We start from the raw sequence: 21,957 nt of genomic DNA, 5'->3' as shown, positions 1-21,957 counted from the left end.
CAATTATGGAGTGACTTGTATAGAATATGATCTTTTTAAAGTAGACCCTGTTTCTCATTCTTTGTTTCCTCAGAGTTTAGTGCAGTGTCTGGAGTATAGTAGTCACTTAACAAATTCTTGTTGACTTGACTTCAAGGCCAATCTTGGTATCCCTAGTGCACTGTTCTTTCTCTTATTGGGCATTGCTTTTGCTACTACATCATGCTGAATTTATGTCAAGGACTTGGGTTTAAAACTGTCTCAGGGCTTCCCTGAGCATGCACAGATGGCCTAACTTGGAGGCTCCCTGCACCGCATCCACGTGGGTTAGCAGTAGCCTCCTTTGGAGTTTTTACCCATAAGAAAAAATCACCAAAAGGCATTTGAAGATAATAGGAATACAAACGCCCAAGAAGGTGACATAAAACTGCACACATAGGCAATACAACAAATATTTATGAAGTGCCTACTATGTGCAAGGCACTGTGCTAAGTTCTGATGATACAAAGACAAAACAGTCCTTGCCCTTAAGGAGTTTACATGCTCCTGGGCCATAGGGGAATGAAACATGCACACAGGTAAATACAAATACAAAGAAGTTTCAAGAAGGTAAGTGTTAATTTTTGGCTGATTTAGGAAAGGCTTCATACAGACAGTGGCAACTGAGCTTTGCTTTGAAGGAAGCTAGGGATTCTAAGAGGCAAGAATGAAGAGGGAGTTCTTTCTAGACATGGGGGACTACTTGTACAAAGTCATGGAGGTGGGAAATGAAGTGCTTTGTACAGAGGTTTGAGAGGATGTTGACCAATAGAAATGAGGAAGTTGGGAAAAGAGATGCCTTTTAAAGGGAAAGAGAATGAGTTGTACAGAAATGGTAACCTAATACATAGAAGCTGATGAGATTACCAAAGCAGAGAGTTTAGAGAGAGAAGAGGAAAGAGTCCAAGACAGAGCCTTGGGAAACACCCACACTTATCGGGCAAGAGGAGAGGAAGGTCCAGCAAAGAAGATTAAGGCATGGTCAAACATCTATGAGTCCAAGAGAGATCAACAGCATAGATGCCATGAGAGGAGAGGATCTAGGCCACTGTCAAGTGGCCAATTTCAAAAACTGCTGAGGGGTGAAGGAGAATGAGGTTGAGAAAATCCCATTGGACTTAGCAGTTAAGAATAGCAATGAAGGAGAAGGAAGAGTAGGATAATCAGAGTAAGGCAGAATAATGGGTGAAAGACTTCTGAGAAAAGATACGTTTGACACAGTAGTGGCAATGTTCTTTCCTGTGGTAGCATTACTGGGCTTCTTCTAGGGAAAAGAAATTGAATAGCAGTATACCCCCCAGAGGAACAAGCCTCTGGACTCCATTTCTGTGTAGTATTGGTACACCTTATATTTAAAGTTGCATAACATTTAGTATTTTTCAAAGCACTTTAATACACATTACCTCATTTTGATTTTCCCAGCAGCACCATGGGGGTATGTGTGTCAGGTATTGGTATCCACATTTGACAGACAACGAAACTGAGGCTTGGAGAATTTCAGATATTTGTCCAGGGTCACCTAGCTAGTTAGAGGAAGAGCCAGGACTGGAACACTGGTCTTCTACCTCCCAATCCAACGTAATTTCTGCACCAAAGGGGTGTGTGTGTGTGTGTGTGTGTGTGTGTGTGTGTGTGTGTGCATCGTACAGAGGAGTGGGGAAAAGAAGAAGGTTCTCAGGAGCAGCTAGGTGGCTGAGTAAATAGAATACCGGCCCTGGAGTCAGGAGGACCTGAGTTCAAATCTGGTCTCGGACCAGACACTTGACACTTACTAGCTATGTGACCCTGGGCAAGTCACTTAACCCCAATTGCCTTGCCAAAAAATAAAAGAGAAGGTTCTCAATGGCTCTTACAGTGGTGAGAACAATATGAGTCTTCTCCCCCACTTGGAGAAAAGGAAGAAAGCTGGGATAAGTTCAGGGATGCTTGAGCATGTAAAGGCAGAGGAAGATAACCAATGGGAGAAAGCAGGAAATGGGAAGGTTAACAGGTGGAAAGGGGAGGGCTCCATGGACACTTTCTGTTCTGAAACTTCTTATGTTCCTCATTTCATTAACAGCAGCAGCAGAATTTCATGGACAATTGGTGTTGAGCACTAACAGGGAGGTAATGAGAGAAAGAGGCTTCAGGTAAAGGCTGTTTGTATTTAAATTTTTTTTTTCTGGGGGAAGGAGGGTGGTGTTTTTAAAAAGCAATTTCAGAGCTGGCCAAAGTTACCACCGATTTTAGCTTTTCCATGACCTCCACAAGGACAAAGAAAGATGTCAGAATTGGTGGAGCAAGGTAGATTTTTCTCTGTCCTCAACCCCCTACTAGCCAACACACTCCCAAAGGCTGGTGGGGAGGGTGGGAGTAAGGCTGCAGATTTCACAGTCTCTCAGACTTGGGATTGTCTGGGAGGAGCACAGGGAGAATGGCTGAGAAATGTGTCCTTGGCAAGCTTGGAGAGAATCAGTCACTCCATAATATGTATTGTCTATCTGCTGCTGTGTGAAAAACCCTGTGAAGTCTGAGGTAAGGAGGAAGGATACCTATGTGAGAGATGAACTCTCAGAAGTGAAGCCTCCTCAAAGGTCAATAGTTCTTGTTAATAGTTATTGATTATTGCTTTCAAAATCCTCCCCCTCTCAGACCCTGTTTTTAAGCACAAAACAGAAAGAATAAACCCTGCCCCCAACCTGAACTGCTTGCCTTTAGCTTCCCACCTTTTCTTGTCTCTGGGATAAGGAGAAAGGGGTTAGGGAGGGGAAATTGCAGTAAATTTCAGTTTCCTAGAAATTACCTAATTCATGGGAATTCGGCCCTAAACCCCTTTCTGATCACCACACCACTGCTACATCAGCATTAGGTTTACTAAATAAGGACATGTATTGGCTATACCCTGTTTCCTTATTCTTTGTCTTTGAATTTTCTTGCCTAGAATGTAAGCCCCCCTCCCCAGCCAATGGGAGTAAGAGATAGTGGTGGGTGGAGGTTTTTTTTTTTTTTGCATTAGGGTACATAATCTCGTTTTGCTTTCTGTGCCCTGCCTCTCTCCTCCTGGAAGTGTACCAGGGGAGCAGACACTGCTTCTCCCGAGATTGTAATAAAACTTAACTTTGCTTCCACCTTGAGAAGTCTCTGAGTTTAATTGATTTAGAGTCGCTGTCCCACACACCTAGAAATAGAAGGCAAAAGTTGATGCCCTCAGGGAGTTCACAATCTGCTTGAGGAGGTAGAACCTGACCATATAGGAAAACCACCCAAACTCTTTGAAGAGGGTGAGAATACAAGTATCAATAAAGGCAACGTAAAACTACACACATGAGCAATGAAGCGGGGGAGAGAACTAAGTGATCACAGGGAGGTAGAGAAATTTGAGATTTCCGAGACAGATTGTATTCTGAGCAGTGAAGGGTGTGTGGGTCCTTAGGTAAAGAAAGAAAAGAAGCTGGAGGATGCCTTTGAATTTGGATTTGGATCTGATACAATAGGCAACAAGATTTCCATGCATGGGAACAGCCCAATTAACATGGTGTTTCAAGAAAAATAACTCTAGCAGTTGCGTGTATTGGAGGAATGAGAGACTGGAGGAAGGGAGGGAAAACTTGCAGTTCAGATGCTGAGCAGCCAGGCCTCCTCATCTACTCTAAAGGAGAAGCGGGAATGGATAAGAGGCTAAGAGGTAAGGAAAAGTAGGCTGGATGCTTGGTGGCAGGGACATTTTCTTAGCATTTTGGTTAATTGATCAATCCATGCAACTTGGGTTCCCAGATCTACTCCAATAATTAATGTTCAGCAAAAACCAGCACTAGATCAAAAACACTGGATAGTGGAGGTGAACCAGGTCTAGGGGTAGTGAGATTGAGTGATCCAGAAAGGTAAGGTACTCAAGGGAACCTAAGACAGTGATGGGTCTAGAAAGAAACATTAGTATGGTTATTAATCATTGAAGATTCAGACCTAAAAGGCACCTTGGTCAACTATGAGGACCAGGACTGGTAGGAGACTGGTTCCAGAAGGGCACTAGAATTTAAATTATACAGATAGGAAAGAGACATGGAATGATTTTTGAGCATAGCTGTAGATTGAACTGGGCCTGGAGTCAGGAACATCCAGTTCAAATCCAGCCTCAGACACTTAATAGTTGTATGACCCTGGGCAAGTCACTTAACATTTGTTTGCATTAATCCACTGGAGAAGGAAATGACAAACCACCCCAGCATCTTTGCCAAGCAAACTCCATGCACAGGATGGTCCATGGGGTGATGAAGAGCCAGATATGAATGAACAAGTAGATGTGGAAGGGGTAGAGAAGCTATCCAGTCCAACCCCTTCATAATGTAGCTGGAGGGTGAATGACTTGCTTAAGGTTCACTAGGTAGTTAGTGACAGAGGCAGGATCTGAACCCAGGTCCTTTGATTCCAGAGCCAATGTGCTCTCTGCTATTCTATATTATTTTTCTTGCTCTTAAAAAAATCATTTGTGGTAAATGGAAATAGATAATAGAGCAGGCTAAGGACCTGTGACCCACCTAACCCCACCTCCCCCCACCACACACACACACACACACACACACACACACACGCTGTGTATACTATGAATTGGCCTAACAAATTTTACAGAGAACTCCACACTGCCCACAGGGAGCAGAGTGTGATGGTATACACTCCCAGAACCAGGAGGTAACCCTGGAACAAAAGCTTGTCAAATCGGTACAGAATTGTAAGCCATGAAGCCTCCTGTTGGGCAGCCTGGTCCAGAGCCTGAATACAAGAGCTGATGGACTGGAGCTGGGCCAGGGCCTCCTCCAGAAACCCCACCTGAGGCTGGTGCTCGTGACAGGGAGGAACATCTGAAATGAGGGGAGAAAACAGTCTGGTAAGTTAGGTTTGTCAAGATTCAGTTTTCCATTAGAGGCTAAGACCTGGAGCTTAGGTTGCACTAGGAAAGCTGTAGGGGAAGAACTTTCACTCGCCCTGAAGGAGGGGGGTGAGGCAGGGCAGAACAAAGATCAAATTGTAATGTGTACCATTAATCAGCATTCAGCTTAGACAGTACCATTGGAGTTATCTTTGATTCTTCCCTCTCCTTCACTTCCCCTATCCAAACAATCTACCATGTCACATTGATTCTCCTTCCTGGGTATCTCTTCTCTTTTCTCCACTCACATTGCCATTATTATAATTCTGATCTTTGTGACCTTTCTCCAGACTATTGTAATAGCCTCTTGCCTGATCTGAATTTCTCCCCATTCCAATATTGTCTCCAATCTTGCCAAAGTAATTTTCTTAATGTGCAGCTCTCACCATGTCACTCTTCTAACCAAAATCCCTCAGTGGCTCCTAATTGCCTAAGTGATAAAATACAGTTCTTTCACCTGGGATTGAAAAATCTAGCTTCAACCTATCTTTCCAGGCTTATTTCACTCCGTTCTCCTTTACACATTACAGTCCAGCCATTTCGGACTCCTAGCTATGCCCTGATCTTCTTCTGCCTTCTGCCTCTTTTCATTCACCCACTCTATCCTCATTCTTGCAAAAACACTCCTTACATTTCTCCAGCTGTTGAAATCCTCCTCCTTCAAGGACTAGTTCAAGTGCCACTTTCTCTACCAACCCTTTCCTGATCATATCCTCCTCAACTTTCTTGTAGCACTTTCTCTGGACCTCCCTTTTCCCTTATCACTTTCTACCTTCTACCATACTTATCTGTAAATGTGGCTAAATCATCTTCCTCCACAATTAGTTTATAAGTTCCTTGAAGGCAAGAGCACTTTTTAACTTTGTATTCCCAACACCTAACAAAACACCCTCCACATAGTAGGTGCTTGATAGCTCTTTGTTGAATTGACTTAAATGATGGAAATGCCAAAGCTACAATGGCACATCTGAGGGCATCTGGGCCAAATCGATGGGGGTAGGTTTCATGGGCTTGGGGGCCAACCCAACTTGTCCCATTTAGAGCCCTGGAGACATTGGGAGAAGGACAACTGGGACAGGAAGATTGTCTTGCTTTCTAACACTAAGTGAATTGCAAATCTAAGGCTTTGGAATCAAAAGCTTTAGGTACTTTAGATTGTAAGGATATAACTCTAACTCACTAAAGTAGGGGTTCTTAGCTTTTTGGTGCCATGAATCCCTTTGGCAGAATAATAAAGCCTTGTAGATACCTTCCCAGAATAATATTTTAATGCATAAATTAAAATTCATAGAATGACAAATGAAACCACTTGTATTGAAATAGTTATTACAATACTAAAAACAAGTTCACAGGTTCCATGTTAAGAACTCCAGATCTAAAGGATAAGGCACAAGCCAAAGAAGACTGTTTTCTAGTCCAAATGAGACTGATTAGAAAGGGGATCAGGTGGATGGGCAGACAGACCTTTAGGTTCTGGGATGGATCGATTGAGCTGGAGCCATGAGAGTGTTTCATAGATCTAAAATCCTTAGCAAAGATCCATGATGCTTTCTGATGCTCCATCAATGTGAACTGATGATGGTGATAAAAATGAAGATGGGAAGAAGGAAGGAAACTCCAGGCTTCTCACCTACCTGTTGGGGAGTCAGCTACAGTCAAAGAAGTTCTGGTCAGATGGGCACCATCCACTGGTCTAGCCCTGGAGGTCCTTTGGAAACAAAAGAGGGGATGGTCCTGCCTACTACTTCTTTCTGTATGGAGGAACTTAACCAGAAGGATAGACTTAGATAAGCTGACAACCAGGAAGACCATACAGATTGTCAAGAAGACACCTGGAAAAAGGGGTCAGGCAGAGGTAAAGTTAGCAGAGAGATACAGTCCCTCTTCCTTCTCCACAGTGAAAAAGCAATATCAAATTTTGTTGAGCAGCAGATAGCCCCAAGACTACTCACCAATCAAAGGCGTGCTCACTGCACTCCTGGGTACCTCATTAGACATGTTGACCTTGAAGACTGTGTAGCCCACCAGGATACTGGTCTTGAAAGTAATCCTGGTGCGGCAGGTTGGGGGTAGAAAGAAGCTGCCTAAATCCACAACCATGAGGAAGATACTGGGAATCAACAGATTTACCACATAGGCCAATGGTCGTCTCCGGATCACCACCTGAGAAGGGAAAAGAAATCAGTAGGATGACTCCCTTCTGGGCTCCCCTTGCTCTATCCTGCCTATCCATGTCCAGGGTTATGGAATCAATAGCATGGAGTGGGATAGTTCTTTGAACTATATGATGTTTGTGGATCAAAGTCTTCCCCTCTAACACCACTCTGAGTTCCTAACTTTTTTCAAAGTTTAAAAGTTTCTTTACTTCTCTTTTAGAAATGTGTGTGACACTACTCCAAAGTTAGGAAAAATAGAAAGTTTCAAATTTTAACAATAAGGATTAGGGTTGGGGGAAGGGGTTTGGACTAGTTCTATCGGTTCTTCCATATAGGGAACTCAAAGCATCTAGGCAGCCCAGTGGACAGTATATTTGGAGTCAGGAAGACCTGAGTTCGAATTTAGTCTCAGCTACTTGCTAGCTGTGTGACCCTGAGCAAGTCGCTTAACCTCTGTCTCAGTTTCTTCATTTGTAAAATGAAGATAATAATAACACCTACCTCCCAGGATTATTGTGAGGACCAAAGGAGATAATGTCTGTAAAGTGCTTAGCATAGTGCCTGGTACATAGTAAGCATTATATAAATATTAGCTGTCATTGTTATTATTAAGCCATTTAACTGCTGTCTGCCTCAGTTTCCTTATCTCTGAAATTGGGATGATAGCATTACCTTTCAGAATTTTTGTGAGGACCAAATGAGGTATATGTAAAGTGCTTCACAAACCTTAAAATGCTATGTAAATGCTGGTAGTTTTTATGCTGAAATGTAATTATTTTGTGAATATTAGACCTGAAAATTGTTGATGAATATTTCATTAATTACCTAGTCTCCCTAGCTAAAATATAATGTTCTTAAGGACTGAGTTGACAGGCAACAGGGCACAACAGATAGAGCACTGGGTTGGGACCAGAAAAACCTGGGTTTAAATCCTATCTCTTAGACTTAATGGCTGTGTGACCTCAGATTAGTCACTTAACCTCTCTGGCTTTAATCTTCTCATCTATAAAATGGGGGAGGTGATAATACCTATAGTATCTACTCATAGTAGGATTATTGTGAGGCTCAAATGAAGTTTGCTTTGCAAACTTGAAAATGTCCACTGTTACACTATAAATCTTTTATATTCCCACTGGTACAATGGTAGGCATAAAGTAGATATTCAATAAAAATTATGGAGTTGGAATTGAATGACAAAGAACTTCCTGGAAAACAGGATTATGATGGTTGTTGTTATTATTGTTAACTATTATTGAATCTCATTTCCTCCTGTAGGGATTGAGGGCATTTTTAAAAACAGGATGGATTTTCATTTGTCTGGGATGACTTATGGTAGGCTTTTTAAGAAATCAGAGGAATGTATCTCAAGGTTCCTTTCAGCCAGAAGAGTCTTAAGATTCTGAACCAGCTGCTCTTGGAGACGATAGAATGACATGTTAGGAAGTGTCATGATTCTTGTTCTGACTTTGTCTTGTTAGTGTAGAGCCCCTCCAAAATCATAGTGTCTTCTTTGAGAAGTAAGCTCAGAGGGAGAAAAAAACCTGAATCTGATGGGGTGGAGGTTAGAACTGAACTGGGAGAATACTAAGAGCAGGGAAAGACTGACTAGATCAGCCCAAGGAGGGGGAAGAGCTCCATGGGCAGAGCGCCACCTCATTGATCAGCCTCATCAGTCATTGGTTCTGGGAGCGCATCTCAGTTCTGTAGAACTAGACAGGCCAAAATCACTGGGGCTGATTGTAGCCTCGTGGTTATTGGGCTTTGTTTTTTTTTTTAACATTAAACACAATTGGCTGTGAGTATCTAAAGCAGAGAAAAACATTCACCACTTCGCAATGATTTGGTTAAAACCGTTTCCACAAAAAGCAGCCAAGAAAAACAACAAAATTAACTGTTTTCAACCTGTACCTCTCCTCTTTATGTCAGCAAGCAGCAGTTTATGTCGATGACAGGAGATGGGAATCAGGAGAACAGGGAGCTAAGATGTTCAAGAATATAAAAAGGTTCTCCAGTAAAGTCCCCACACCCATGTTTCTGGGAGATATTGGAATCATGATGGCTTTGGCCAGAGGGCTGACCTAATGGAATGATGGAAAATCATCTAAGCCATAACTCCAGATGAACCTGCTTCTTCTGATTAATGAAGGCAAGAAATCTCCCAATGATTCAGTTGTGAGTGTTAGATTGATCAAGAACTCTCTCAGTGTTTCAGCTGGAGTTCATACAAAGGGAAAGCCCGAAGAAAGAGGAAAGATACTTATGTGAAAAGAGCATCAGTCTAGGAAGGAGTCAGGGGCAGAGATTTTCAAATTCTCCTTTGGCTGCTGGTTAGCCGAATGACTGTCAGAGGGTCTTTTAAACTCTCTGGGTCTCAGTCAATCCTTTTATTCAAAGAGGGAGGCAGTGTGGCAGAGTGGAAAGAATGCTGAAGTCACAGGGACCAATTTTGAATCCTTCCAATTCTGCCACTTATTACTCGTGTGACCTTGGGCAAATTACTTGAGCTTCCTCATTTGCTAAATAAGAAGGTTGGACTGGAGGTCCTCCAAAGCCCCTTTCAGTTCTAAACCTATGATCCTATCAGAGTAATGAACTTTGTCTCCATTGGAGAGAAGGTTGTGGGAACTAACGAGGTTAAAACCGTGAATCACTTTGAGAAAAGTCTTTGGGTCAGTCCTAGTTGTCAGAATTATTATAATTGTCCATACAGGGTTCTGCATGGTACAAATTCCACAGTCTAATAATCATAGAAGCAGAAGACTATGGGGGTAAATCAGGACCAGAACAAAGGGGCAGCAGGTGTGATTTCCAGTGGCTACAATTCCAGAGGTGGTGACATTTTGTCAAAGTGGAAATCATACGTGGCACTTGACAAGATGAAAAGGGAGCAGTGTTGGAAGGATACAGGGTATATAGTTCATTGTTGCCATCCAGACTGCCCCTAGAATCAGTTCTGGAAGGAGAGGAAAAAACCCTTTTGCAAAGCTAGATAGTAATAAGTAAATGAAGAACAAACCTAGATTTTGCCATAAACTTTCAGTGGGAACCGAGTAACTGTGTATCTGTCAATATGACTCCCAGACTGGTAGATGAAATGGGGATAATATGTTTGGATTGATGTTGGGATGGAATCACTCTCCCTCTATGGGGGCAGGGGACTAGGCTAAATAGCTGGAGGTCCTGTCCTGTCCAGTCCACAGAGTCTGTGCTTAAGCCTGCTTTCAGCCACCATGGAATGGGAGTATGGAGTGATCTCAAAAGAAAGGTGACTTGCTGAGATAAGATTCTCTGAGAGCTGCTGCACCCTAGGACAAATACAGAGGCAGCATCTAACCTGACCCTGGGATGGGTGGGAAGTGGTACTAAATTTGGCTCAGTGAGAAGCTACCCCTTCTTGATCCATCACCACCCAGAGCCCATCATTTCTAATGGACTAAAGGAGCCAGTGCCTTTAAATTCCACAGGAAAGGAAGAGAAAGCACTTTAGTTTCAGTCCGTGTTCTCCATTAGACACCCTTCAGGTGTTAGCAATATTATGCCACAATTTCATTATCCATTAAAGCCAGGTAATAATAAGTACACAAAGGTATTTGGAGCCTATTGATGTTAATGAAAGAGATCAATCTAATTCAGAACGTGTGTGCCGAGAGCTCCTTGGAGATGGAATAGGCCCCAAGGTTAGCCTCTAATTGCCTCCTTGATGGTAGACCCCACCAGTACTTAATTTTCCATGACCGTCTTTATGACATAGTTGGAATTTTGACGCCCAGATTCACGCTCCATACGGAAGCCCATTTCCCTCTCTTCCCCTCCCCTTCACCAATGTTCCAATTTTGGAGAGTGCTGGGAAAGTTATTGCCACTCAGGTAAGTTCCTCTGTGTGCCTAAGTGGGAACACCATGGATCTGGCTTGTAGGTTGAGCAAGATCCCACTGAGGGGTGCCTTTCTCCTAATATCTCAAGGACTATCTCCTTCTGTATTCCCTCAGAGAGAGAAAAATTGATCCCACTGGACAGAGTTAAAGTTTCTGTCCATGTTATTAAATCCCTTCCCAAACATGTCATCAGCATGCCAAAATATTATATGGTAACTAGGATTCCACACCTACTTGAAGTGACGTCAGAGAAGGTTTATAAAGTTATGATTAGTCCTTTATCACTTGTTGAGGGGGCTAATGGTACCCCAGGATTTACAGAGAGGAGAAAGCTCTCCTGTTGGATTTGTGAGACCTCTCATCTGCAAGGTGATTCATATCTGCCTCTGGAAGGGAACAAAGGAGAGTGATCCTCTTTTTCCCCTTGAGTACTCTTTATTCCTCCTTCCAGGCCATATTGGATTCCTGCCTGAAAATCCATAAATCAGAGTGAGATTGTCTGGATTGGATCAGTGCTGAGGGCCCAGAACTACCCCTTCCTCCATCAGATTAAAATTCCCAAATTTTTTCTTCTTCTTAAAAACAAAACAAAACAAAACAAAACAAAACAAACAAAAAATACCCCTGCCATACAGGAATAGAATGCTTTCCCTGTTGTTTCTAGGAACCAGTATATCCCATAAAGTATTGGAGGATATTTCCCCTCCTGTGGCTGTTGGAACAGGTCCCAGGATCCTCAGAGACATCCTTGTTGGAAGAAATATCTGTGCTGTGGGCCCCATGCTGAAAGTAACCCTGACTTCAAAGCATCATCTGCCCCCTCTAATAAACAATATGTGTTGTGGAGCCAGCAGATATGATTGCACCGTTAGCTGGGATCTGTTTGGACTTTTAGCTACTTAAATTCAGTGCAAACAGCCACAGTATACAGAAGGACTGAAGGGGTAGCACATTTACAATAGATTATTGCTCCCCCATCTTCATCTTCATGTCCCTTACTGTGTGACAGTAGTTGGGATAGAAGAGGGTGATTAGATTAGAAGGAAACTGACCTCCTCTTTCAGATGACCCTCCAGCACAGGGCTCTGTTTGCCTCCTTCCAACTGGTGCTCCCTCCTCCTTGCAAGACGGCAGTACCATGGAGCTTGATTCTGCTACCGAGGGTCCTTGTTCTGCTCTATGGAGTGAAGAGACTAGGGCCCTGTCTTATGGGCAGTGGAATGTTGAAGTCCCCACACTGCAGGATGAATCTAAATACCTTAATAATTCAACCTTTTCATAAAGGTATGACTGAGTTTATGAATTTATTACAAGGTTCAGCGTATAATGGGAATGGAGCAAGTAAAAGGGGACATGGGAGATTAAAGGAGACCAGGATCTAATAATGAATCAACCTCAAATCTCAATTGAAGTTATAGACCCTCTGATTAGCCTACCCATCCTAGAATCAGAACCACATGTTCCATGAGAATGACCATATTCTTTCCCACTGTACCCTAGAAGTTTTCTCCCTTACCTGGGAGGGTCCCATCCTGGTCTCCAGAGCAAAGAAGCTTCAGGGGAAAAAAAGTTTAGAAAAGTGTCTGAATGGCTTTTTTTTTCTCTGCATGCCTTAGCAATGCCTACAAAAGGGAAATATGACAGTGGAAGGGGAAGAAGGAGGGCAAGAGGAAGGGGGGAAGAAGCTGTGGGCAAGACTCCTGAAACTTAAAATGTTTGCTTTATGCAAACTCTTCGTGCCTCAGTTTTCTCATCTGAAAAATGGAAGTACTGCTCTTAAGATCCCCCACCCAGGCACTGAGAGGATAAATTGAGAGCTGGGGTGAAAGGGTTGGATGGAATTACAAATGATTACTGCTTTTGCGGAGCCTCTGCGCCTGTCTATTTCTCAGTGTGCCGGCCCTGTCTCTGCCTTTGTTTGTCTCCTTCACGCAGTGTAGGTAATGGTGTGTGCATCATTCTCTGGAGTGCTTGATAGGTGACTGTTCCACCTGGCACGTGTTAGTCCTGTGCATTTCCCTTTAATGCTCTCCATTATTCGGGCTGCATTAATAATGTTTGCAGGCTGATATCTTTAAAATTAATGAGGTGTTTACTCTTATCCAAGAAACTCATCAAAATAAAGGCGAGGGAAAGCTTCCTTTTTTCCTTCTTCTAGCAAAAGAGGTGGACAAGTAGGCCCCAGTGCAGTCTTTGCTAAGAAGGTAGAGGAAATCAAGGCAGGACACAAACGTGCTGCTAGAAGGTGGTTTGCCATTATCACAAGTGTCCTCATGTAGTAGTTAGGTCATAAGTTCTGTGCATGCGATAAATATTTGGTGATTGAATGGAAATGGATGTGTAGTAAGGGAAGGGAGAACACACACGCAGTTAAGTAGAGAGTCCCTGGGCTTAACTGGCGCTCTGCTGGGTATACTTGGAAGTCTGGGCATTCCTCAGTAACTTGTGGTGGAGGTGCTGCTGAACACTGCTCTAAGTCATTGCTGGGTTTTTTTCTCTCTTAAGATCCGGATATTCACTGGCACCAGGAGCCTTCGAAAGAAGCTCCCAGGCTTCGAAGCCTGAAGGGGACAGTTTCTTGCTGAGTGTATCTTGTGGGCACAGTGAATAGATCTAGCATGCAACACTACTTACAACTTCTATTTTTGGGGGGTCAGTTCTATTACCTCTCTTGGCGTGAAGAATTCATCTACCCCTCTCAACAAGCCATTCTGACCCAGAGCTCTGCTGAGTGCTAATAGGCTGGGGCTGGTCTTTTCCATGTAGCCATGTATTTTGTGAGGATGCCCAGATATAGGAACCTTCTGGGCTCTAGGGTGGGTAAAGGGTAAGCTGTGACTCATTTCATGGGATGTACAAGCAGCCTACCTTTTTATCACAGCACTCTCTGAAGCAATAGGTTTTAATTCTCCTCCTGAACATCCTCACCTTATGGTTTCCTCTGCTGGGGAAATTTCCATGTCAACATGCAGTCATGAGCACCCCTTATGGTCTGAGAACTACAGTTCCTCATCTTAATAAGGTCCAGTGGTCATCACCGAGATCTCATAGGGCCATAGGCTCACAGATCTGAAGCTGGGGGAGACCATAGGGGTTATTTACTCTAATCTCCTCATTTTACAGATGAGGAATCTGAGGCAGGTGAAATGAGCTGCCTGTGGTCACACAGGTAGTAAGTGGAGAGTCAGGATTATAACTAAGGACCTCTGACCCCAAAGCCAAAGGTCTTTCCAATACACACAGTCTGTCTCTTGAGGTGCATCTCTTGAGGGTCTCTGTCAATTGATCGTTCAATGCAAATCATATGGAATTTGTAATTTATATGAAATGAGATAATTATTGGCTATTTATTTTTTCTATAAAGGACTATCCTATATATTAGTACTACTTTTAAGGAGATCCTATTTTCCCCATTTATTTCAATGAGGATTTTGAGGAATGTACTAGGCAGTTAATTGGTGTAGGGTATCTTTGTTCTTGCTAAAGCAGTATTGAAAAGCTTTGAGAATCAAGGCCACAGTGAGTTGATTGATTGATTCATTTCCTCAGCCCAGATCTCCCCTTCTCATTCTTATGCTGTCTGAAAAAAATGTACTCTCTCAGTCCCTTTGTTTGTTTATAAACTGCCCATACCTGAGAGGATAAGTGCATCACTCCAGGCCCTGTGGCTGGAACCTGAGGCTCCAGAGTAAAATTGGGCCTGGAGAACTTTGTATAACCCCAGTGCCTAACCACCCCCTCCAGGGGACACTTGGGGATTCCTTCCCCTGTCACAGAACACTACAGAGGGAAATGAGCATCGAGAGGAAGGCCGCAAAGCACCTACATGAAACTGAATCTGTGCAAAGTCGCCAGCGTCACTGTGCATGACTTGGTAGGTTGAAGGCACAGAAAGGAGTTCCCATTCGCCATCATTCATGAAGGTCTTTTTGTCTTTCTTAATGTCTTCTGTGCTCCTCAGGAAGGCAAGATCTAAATCTGCCACTGGAAACAACAGAAACCATTGGTTTTCACATAGGAGAGGCGCCCTCTTCTTTATTGCACTCCTTCCTTTCACTGTCATCACTATTCACGCTATCATTTGTATTGGGCTTCCACATTATATGCACCAAGTTGGGTCTCCCTGTTTTGAATACTGGGTGAAAATAGCCATGAAAAAATAGTGAGGATGAGAACTGGGTCATATTGTCCATGGGTTGATGGAGCTGGTACCATGGCTTGTATCTAGAAATAAAAGTTGTATCATCAGGACTCCCAAATTGGAGGCAGTATAGGTAACCCTAGGGACCAGATAGATATACCCAGGCTTGAATCAAAGAACTGTAGATCTAGAGAGGGAAACGACTTCCAAGGTCATCTAGTCCAATGTCATCAGTTTATGGATGAGGAAACTGAGGCTAAGAGAGGTTAAATGACTTGCCAAGGTCATATAAATAGGAAGCATCAGAGGCAGGATTTGAACCCAGGTCTTCTGACTCTAGCTTCAGTAGTCCCCTTCTATATGCTCCATGAAGCTGTCAAAGTCTTCCCATTGCATATGTCTGATCATGCCACCCTCCTTCTCTAAAGCCTACAGTGGCTCCTCATTGCTTATAGGGTAAAGTACAAGCTCCTCATCCAGGACTTCAAGGCCTTCTTTTCCTGGCTCCAACCAGCCTGTCCAGCCTTACTTTCGCACTACTTTGCTTCACATAGCTTTTCACATGTTTTCTCCCACATTTCTGAATCTGTGCAAGCAAGCTCTCTCCCAGGCTTAGATTGCTTTCTGTCCTTATCTCTACCTGTCAAAATTCTTCCCTTCCTTCCAGGCTCTTCCCTTCCTTCCAGTTAGAAATTCTTTGCTCTCTCCCAAAGCTTTGCTACAGCACTTGGCCCAGATCTCTCCTTCTCCCGCATTGCTTTCTACCTTGTATTATACTTATGTAAGATATGTTATATCCTCTCCACACACCCTACCGCCCAATAAAATGTTAGCTTTGTAAATACAGGATTGTGTTGTTTTCATCATTTCTTTTCTGGGAACCCAGCACAGTGCCTTGAAAAGACCAGGTACTTAACAAGCAAGTTGAGTTAAGCTGAATTGAATTCAGTTGAATAAGCCAACTAATGACAAGGATAAAGTCAAGCAATGACAGATGTCAGCTGTTTCACTTTGGCATATGTTCTCTCTGTAAGAGCATTTTCCAGGTAGCTGACCCCATCTCTCTAAGTTTACCTGTGTGCAGGATGCTATTGAAGGTTAGACTGCAGTTCTGTGTATCAAATGGGAAAGCATATGTCTTCAAACTGCATGCAGAGACCACCTGGATGGGCTTATTGTTCTTAATGGTCCCAGATGAGTTCACGTAAACATAGGGAAGATCAGGCGATTTTTCAATGTCCATGCTACATAAAACACAAGAGAACTTGCTGTTGAGTATATGGCCTGGGTTGGTTACACAGTCCTGATTATACTAATGGAGGGCTGCTCAGTACTGGCCACGACACCCATGACTGACCTCCATAAAGCGAAAGGAGATGGACATTTCCCTTGGGATGATTCAATACTGGTAATGATATTCTCATGAGTTTTTCTCCATAGCTCTATTTTAGTGGTCTCAGAGAGCAATAATCCTATTCCTACAGTAACCCAAGCATCTATACTTAAATGTTTATCTCATATGAAGTCAACTCACTATATTTAAGGTCCACTTCGATTCTAAAATTCTGTTCTTTCTCTCTCGTATATACATGACAACATAGCATTGGCTCAAATTAAGAAGCAATAATGAGATAACTTAGAATGAAAATAAATAGCCATTGGTCTGAGTGCTCTAACCAGTCTATGCCCCATGGAAACAGAACCAACTCCACATACAATTCATTGATGATGATATCTGGGGCCCAGATGGCACTCAGTGGAAGGGAGATTTCTCCTATCCCATCAAACATACTGGAGTTCCAGGCTAAAAACTCATCATTCCAAATCTGTAAGGAGTCAGAGAAGAAACTTGTCAACACGTAGCATTGCTAAAGAGCAGAGAAGAAGTTTAGGTTGATAAGCCCTGGGTGCTATCTATGGATAAAGTAAGTAGATTTCTCCCCTTCCTCTCCAACTCAACACCAATCATACAGAGGATGGTTAGCCCTAAACCAGAAATAGTAAACATACATTTCATATGGCATTCAATAAGGTGAGTTTGGCGTTCGAGCCCTGGCTAATCATGTATCAAACAAGGAAGCACTTGTTAAGTGTCTACTATGCGTCAAGCACTACATCCAAGCAATGAAGGTAAATAATAAGTGAATGACGTATATTCTTTATTAGCATAATTATATCTTCACATCAGCTCTAGATCAGGATTCCAGCATGCATAGAAGGAAACGTGCTCAGTTACCTCTTGGTACCATACACTAGTCTTTAGTTTTTGATTCTGTGCGTCCTGCAGGGTCAAAAAGAAAGATAGAAATGTTTGAATACCACATTAAATTTCAGAATGTCAATACATCAAAGACTGAGTTCAGTGATGTGTCATTTCAGGAGGAAAGAAATCAGATCTCACCAAGCAATCCTGATTTTTTAAGCATCACCTTGACTCTTCTTGGCTCTCTTAAGTTCCCATTTATTATGCACACCTGCCTCTATGAGCTTTACTATATTACCTGTGACAAAATGGCACTTTGACTGCACTTGACACTCTGAACGAATCACTAGTTTCTTTTCCACTCTAATTAGTTACTCTGCCATTAATCAGAATGAAGAATAATATATATTCTTAGCCAATCCTGGGCTAAAAATATGAGAGTGAGCTTTTATTTGTAATCAAGATATTATTCATGATCTTTTAAAGTATGTTGTTTCAGCTGCTACAGGCAGTTACTCATATTAAGTCACACTATGTATGGATTTTCCTGTTCCTGAAAGAGGCTGAATAGGCTGAACATAAATAAAGTGCATTGTGGATGACATGACAAATGCAATTCCCCGAGGCCTCCAATGAGTCAGTGATCATCTTTAAAAACTACTATCTCTCAAGATGGACTCCAGTGAAGAAAATCCTAAAACTGCCAGGCTACTGGGGGTTGGGACAAGAGCAGCAGTGAGGAGGAGAGGGAAAAACAGCCCACGGTCTTGAAAGGGTTTCTAGGGAATGTGTGGGGGGAGGACAGATATTTGCAGTTAAAGGGATCTTCACAAACTCACATCTTCTTTTTGCCTCTCAATGATAAACTGTTAATGAAGCCTATGCCTTCAGAGAGAAAAAAAATAGGGAAAGGAGAACAAAATCCAAGATGAAGAAATATGAAATGTAAAGTACTCTTTTGTACACATTCTAACCTGCTGTTTTCATGTCCCACTGTTATTTTGTGGTCTGATCTTGGCTCAAAGCCCAGGAGCCGTTGCGATAGGCAAGAGCCCAGTCTTCTTTTGTATTTTGTATGGTGTTTAGGGCATTCCAGTTCTCAGTAAATAACAAATCATAGCTCTTGTGTTGGTGCTTTGAAAGCAACTGGCAGTCGGCCTTTACTAGGTTTTTTCCTTCTCCTGGACTGAAAGCATAAGATCAGTTATGCTGCGATGTGGTGTTGTCCTCCTCCCTACCCTCAACTTCACTCGGCATAGTTGTCGTTTGAAGTTAATATTATAACCTAGAAAACTGAAGTCCCCTTTTGCCATTAAGAAAATGGAAGCGCTGTTGCTGAAATCTTTCAGAGGAAGGGAGAAAAGACAGGGTTTTAAGCAGCTGTGGGGATGCCCTGCTTTAGTACCTCGACAAAGGTGAGTGAGTCTAGATGGATCATGTTTGCAATCTTTCATGTCTGCTAAATGGATGCTGTGAGACAGTCAGGTTTTGGAGACCTGTTCCCTAGGATTGAATTCATCAGTAATTCCCAGTGGAACAGCTTGTAGCCACTATAAAGGGTAACTCTTAGCCAAAATAGGCTCAGCTCATGTCCTGGCAGTTGAGATAAAACCTTTATTAAAGCTCAGACCAGGTGAGAATAACTCATTGTCATTCCCATCAGCTTGGGGATCATGGAATGTCCTTCCTTGCACACTTCCCCACAAAAGCACAAGAATGGAGGTTTTAATCCTAGTTCCATTTTGCAATGAGGAACTCCCCAGCTGGAGAGAATAAGGTCTAATGCTGTAGCCATTGTTGGGAGACCTAGAAGTTAATTTTGAGAATTTCAGCCTAAAGGTACTTAAATTTTTAGTCTGTCTCTTGACAGCATCTTATTCACAATAAATGATCTCTTTACATCAATTAAATGTACATGTTGACCTTTTCCTCCTTCCCCTTTAATTTAAGTTGGAAAAGTTCTTTCATCAAATCAAAGTCATGAGGATGGGGAGAGGGGTCCTTTCACCGTTTTGCTTTATTCTCACGATTATTTTATCCATTACATTCTTGATTGTCTGCAGCGATGGTGCCTTACTTCATTTCTCTCTTCTTGCCCACTTCTCTGCTCAATTGCTTTTACTTTCGAGGATTTTTCCCTAATGCCTGCCTGATGGGGGTGGGTAGGCTTCATCTCTCCAAACCCAAATAACACAATGTCAAAAAAGGGAGTTTGAGGCTAAAACGAAAATCTTTTAGTCAAAGGAAACAAGTTTCTCAATGCCAGCTGGTGAACATAATTGGTTCTCTGGTGGCATTATTCACAGCTCTTTCCCTGCGTATCTTTTTTTTTTTTTTTTTCAGATACCTTCCATCTTGCTTGTTAAAAGCAAAGGATATTTCAGAGAATTGGAATTCATTAGTCTTCCTAACAGAGGGAGCCTATTTAGATCTAAATTGGTGGTTAGCAAATATACAGATAATTCCTCCACATTCTTATTTATCTTTCCCAGTTCCGGAGACTATGGAAACAGATGCCTCAACGTCTGGCTGGGAGGCTCTAGTCAATGGACTGGAATACAAAGGTATCTGGGATTTGGAATTGACAAAACTCAATAGAAACAAATTGGAACTCTTCACTGTTGAGTAGATTATCTGTATAATCAGATTTCCCTAAGGTACTCATAATACCCAGATATTCTCAAACAAGACTGTAGTCTTTTATATAAACAAAACAGGAGGAACACCATCACAGTAGAAGTGAGGTACAGGGATGAAAGCTGGGCCATGAGTTCTTCACTCCTAACAAAAGTTATCAGCAGGCCGCTCTATTTACATTGGGAGTAGCCTTTCTTGAGTGGAGTCTGCATAGCATCAAGTCTTTTGAAGCTTTTGATAGCACTCATTTCCTGTACCAACAACCTTGCCCTTAACCTTCCAATGGGCAATGCAGATTTTTCATTATCAGATAAGCAAATAAATGAAAAGCACTTCATAAATCTTTAAGTACTATATAAATGTAAGCTACTGACATTTCAGGACATATTCGGAGTAGCCAAGATGGACATAAAGACAATAACTGGAAGTGACATGGCAATTCTCCATTCATTCAGTCAACAAACATTTATTAGGTGCCTACTATATGCCTGGCACTATGCTAAGCGCTGGAGATATTAAGAAAGGCAAAAGATACATTTTAATTGAGAGGCATTAGGTTGACTATGACATAGCCTTTTTTCTCAGGGATAGTTAAGACATGTGCATGAGTAAACATAACAGAGCAATATGTGAAAAGAGCTATAAAAGTATCAGCAAAGTTCTAAAGTAGTTCAGATGAGAGAGAGATTATTTCAGTTTGGGCAAGGAAGTAGGGACTGGCGGTGACTTTGGAGGATGTAGCATTTAAAGATTGAGCCTTGAAAGATGGGTAGGCAGGGCAGCTGGGTGGCACAGTGGGTAGAGCTCAGGCCTGGGTCAGGAGGACCTGAATTCAAATGGGCTTCAGACACTTGACACTTACTAGTTCTGTGACCCTGGACAAGTCACTTAACCCTGATTGCCTCACCAAAAAAAGCAAAAAAAAAAAAAGAAAAGATGGGTAGGAATTTGCAAAAATGAAGTTAAGGAAAGAAGGGCATTCCTGGCATAGGAAATAACATTTAATCACACACTTATTAAGTGCCAACTATGTGCAATGAGCCATACTAGATATCCTCTTGAGGTTATAAAGACAAAAGAGAAAGTTCCTGCCCATGAGAAGCTTATATTCACTCTACTAAGCTGATATGACAGGTACACTAACAGATAAGTAAAATCAAGAATTTTTTTAAGGAGGGAGAGGGCACTAATAGCTTGGGGCGTTGAGAATACTTATCAGAAAAAGTCATGCCAGAGCTCAGCCTTGAAGGAAGATAGAGGTTCCAAGGGGGCAAGGCTGAGGAGGAAGGGCATTTTAGGCACAGGCACAAAAACCATGAGTCAGGAGATAGAATGCTATGCTTAGGAAACCAGTAATAAGACTAGAGTTGTGGAAATATAGTTTTCATGAAAGGAAATAAAATGAAATAAAGCTGGAAAGGTAGGTTGGATTCTGACTGTGCAGGACTTGCACTGTTGGACTGAGGAGTTTTTATTGTATCCTAGAGGCTGTTGGGCAGCACAGAAGATGTTTGAGGAGACCGTGGCACAGTCTGACCTGTGTCACTGGATGGTTCTTTTGACAGCTCTGCAAAGGATTAATATGAAAGAGTAGAGATCAGAAGCAAAGATGCCAATTATTTATTACAGTAGCCCAAATAAGAAGTCATAAGAACGCAGGAGCTAAAAGGAATCTTAGAGTTAATCTAGTCCAAATCTCTTGCTTTATAGATAAGGAAAGAGGATTGGAAGGGTTAAATGACTTGCCCAAAGTCACATAGGTAATAAGGGGAAAGGAGGGAATAAGCATTTATTAAGCATCTACTATATGCCAGGCTCTGTGCTATGTACTTTACAAATATTATCTCATTTGATCCTCACAAATATAGATGTTTTAGTTGCTAAAAGGGGGCAGAAAAGAACATTCATGAAAAGAAAACAGAAAAATAGGCTGGAGAAGATATGCAGACTTTCATTAAATGTTGAAGAGAGACATAGGCTCTGAGGACCTAGGAGAAAGTTGCTCCTCAGCCTCTCTCCCAATC

At 42.2% G+C, this 21,957-nt stretch overlaps 1 protein-coding gene across 1 annotated transcript in view; it reads right to left on the bottom strand.

Moving 5' to 3' along the window:
* Positions 1–4,617: 4,617 nt before the first annotated feature.
* HTR3B (5-hydroxytryptamine receptor 3B) overlaps positions 4,618–21,957 on the bottom strand; it is a 29,874-nt gene continuing 12,534 nt past the window's right edge. The window contains exons 3-9 of the mRNA XM_020989834.2: positions 17,330–17,374; positions 16,810–16,919; positions 16,168–16,337; positions 14,779–14,936; positions 6,874–7,084; positions 6,556–6,753; positions 4,618–4,853 (exon numbers count right to left, since the gene is read on the bottom strand). Coding sequence (XP_020845493.1) covers positions 4,618–4,853; positions 6,556–6,753; positions 6,874–7,084; positions 14,779–14,936; positions 16,168–16,337; positions 16,810–16,919; positions 17,330–17,374 — 1,128 coding nt within the window. The remainder of the gene's footprint in view (positions 4,854–6,555; positions 6,754–6,873; positions 7,085–14,778; positions 14,937–16,167; positions 16,338–16,809; positions 16,920–17,329; positions 17,375–21,957) is intronic.

Source organism: Phascolarctos cinereus, unplaced genomic scaffold, assembly GCF_003287225.1.
Source record: "Phascolarctos cinereus isolate Bilbo 61053 unplaced genomic scaffold, phaCin_HiC Scaffold_726;HRSCAF=1367, whole genome shotgun sequence".
NCBI classification, from domain to species: Eukaryota; Metazoa; Chordata; class Mammalia; order Diprotodontia; family Phascolarctidae; genus Phascolarctos; species Phascolarctos cinereus.
The sequence above is the reverse complement of the archived record's forward strand: the minus strand, read 5'-3'. Positions and strand labels throughout refer to the sequence as shown.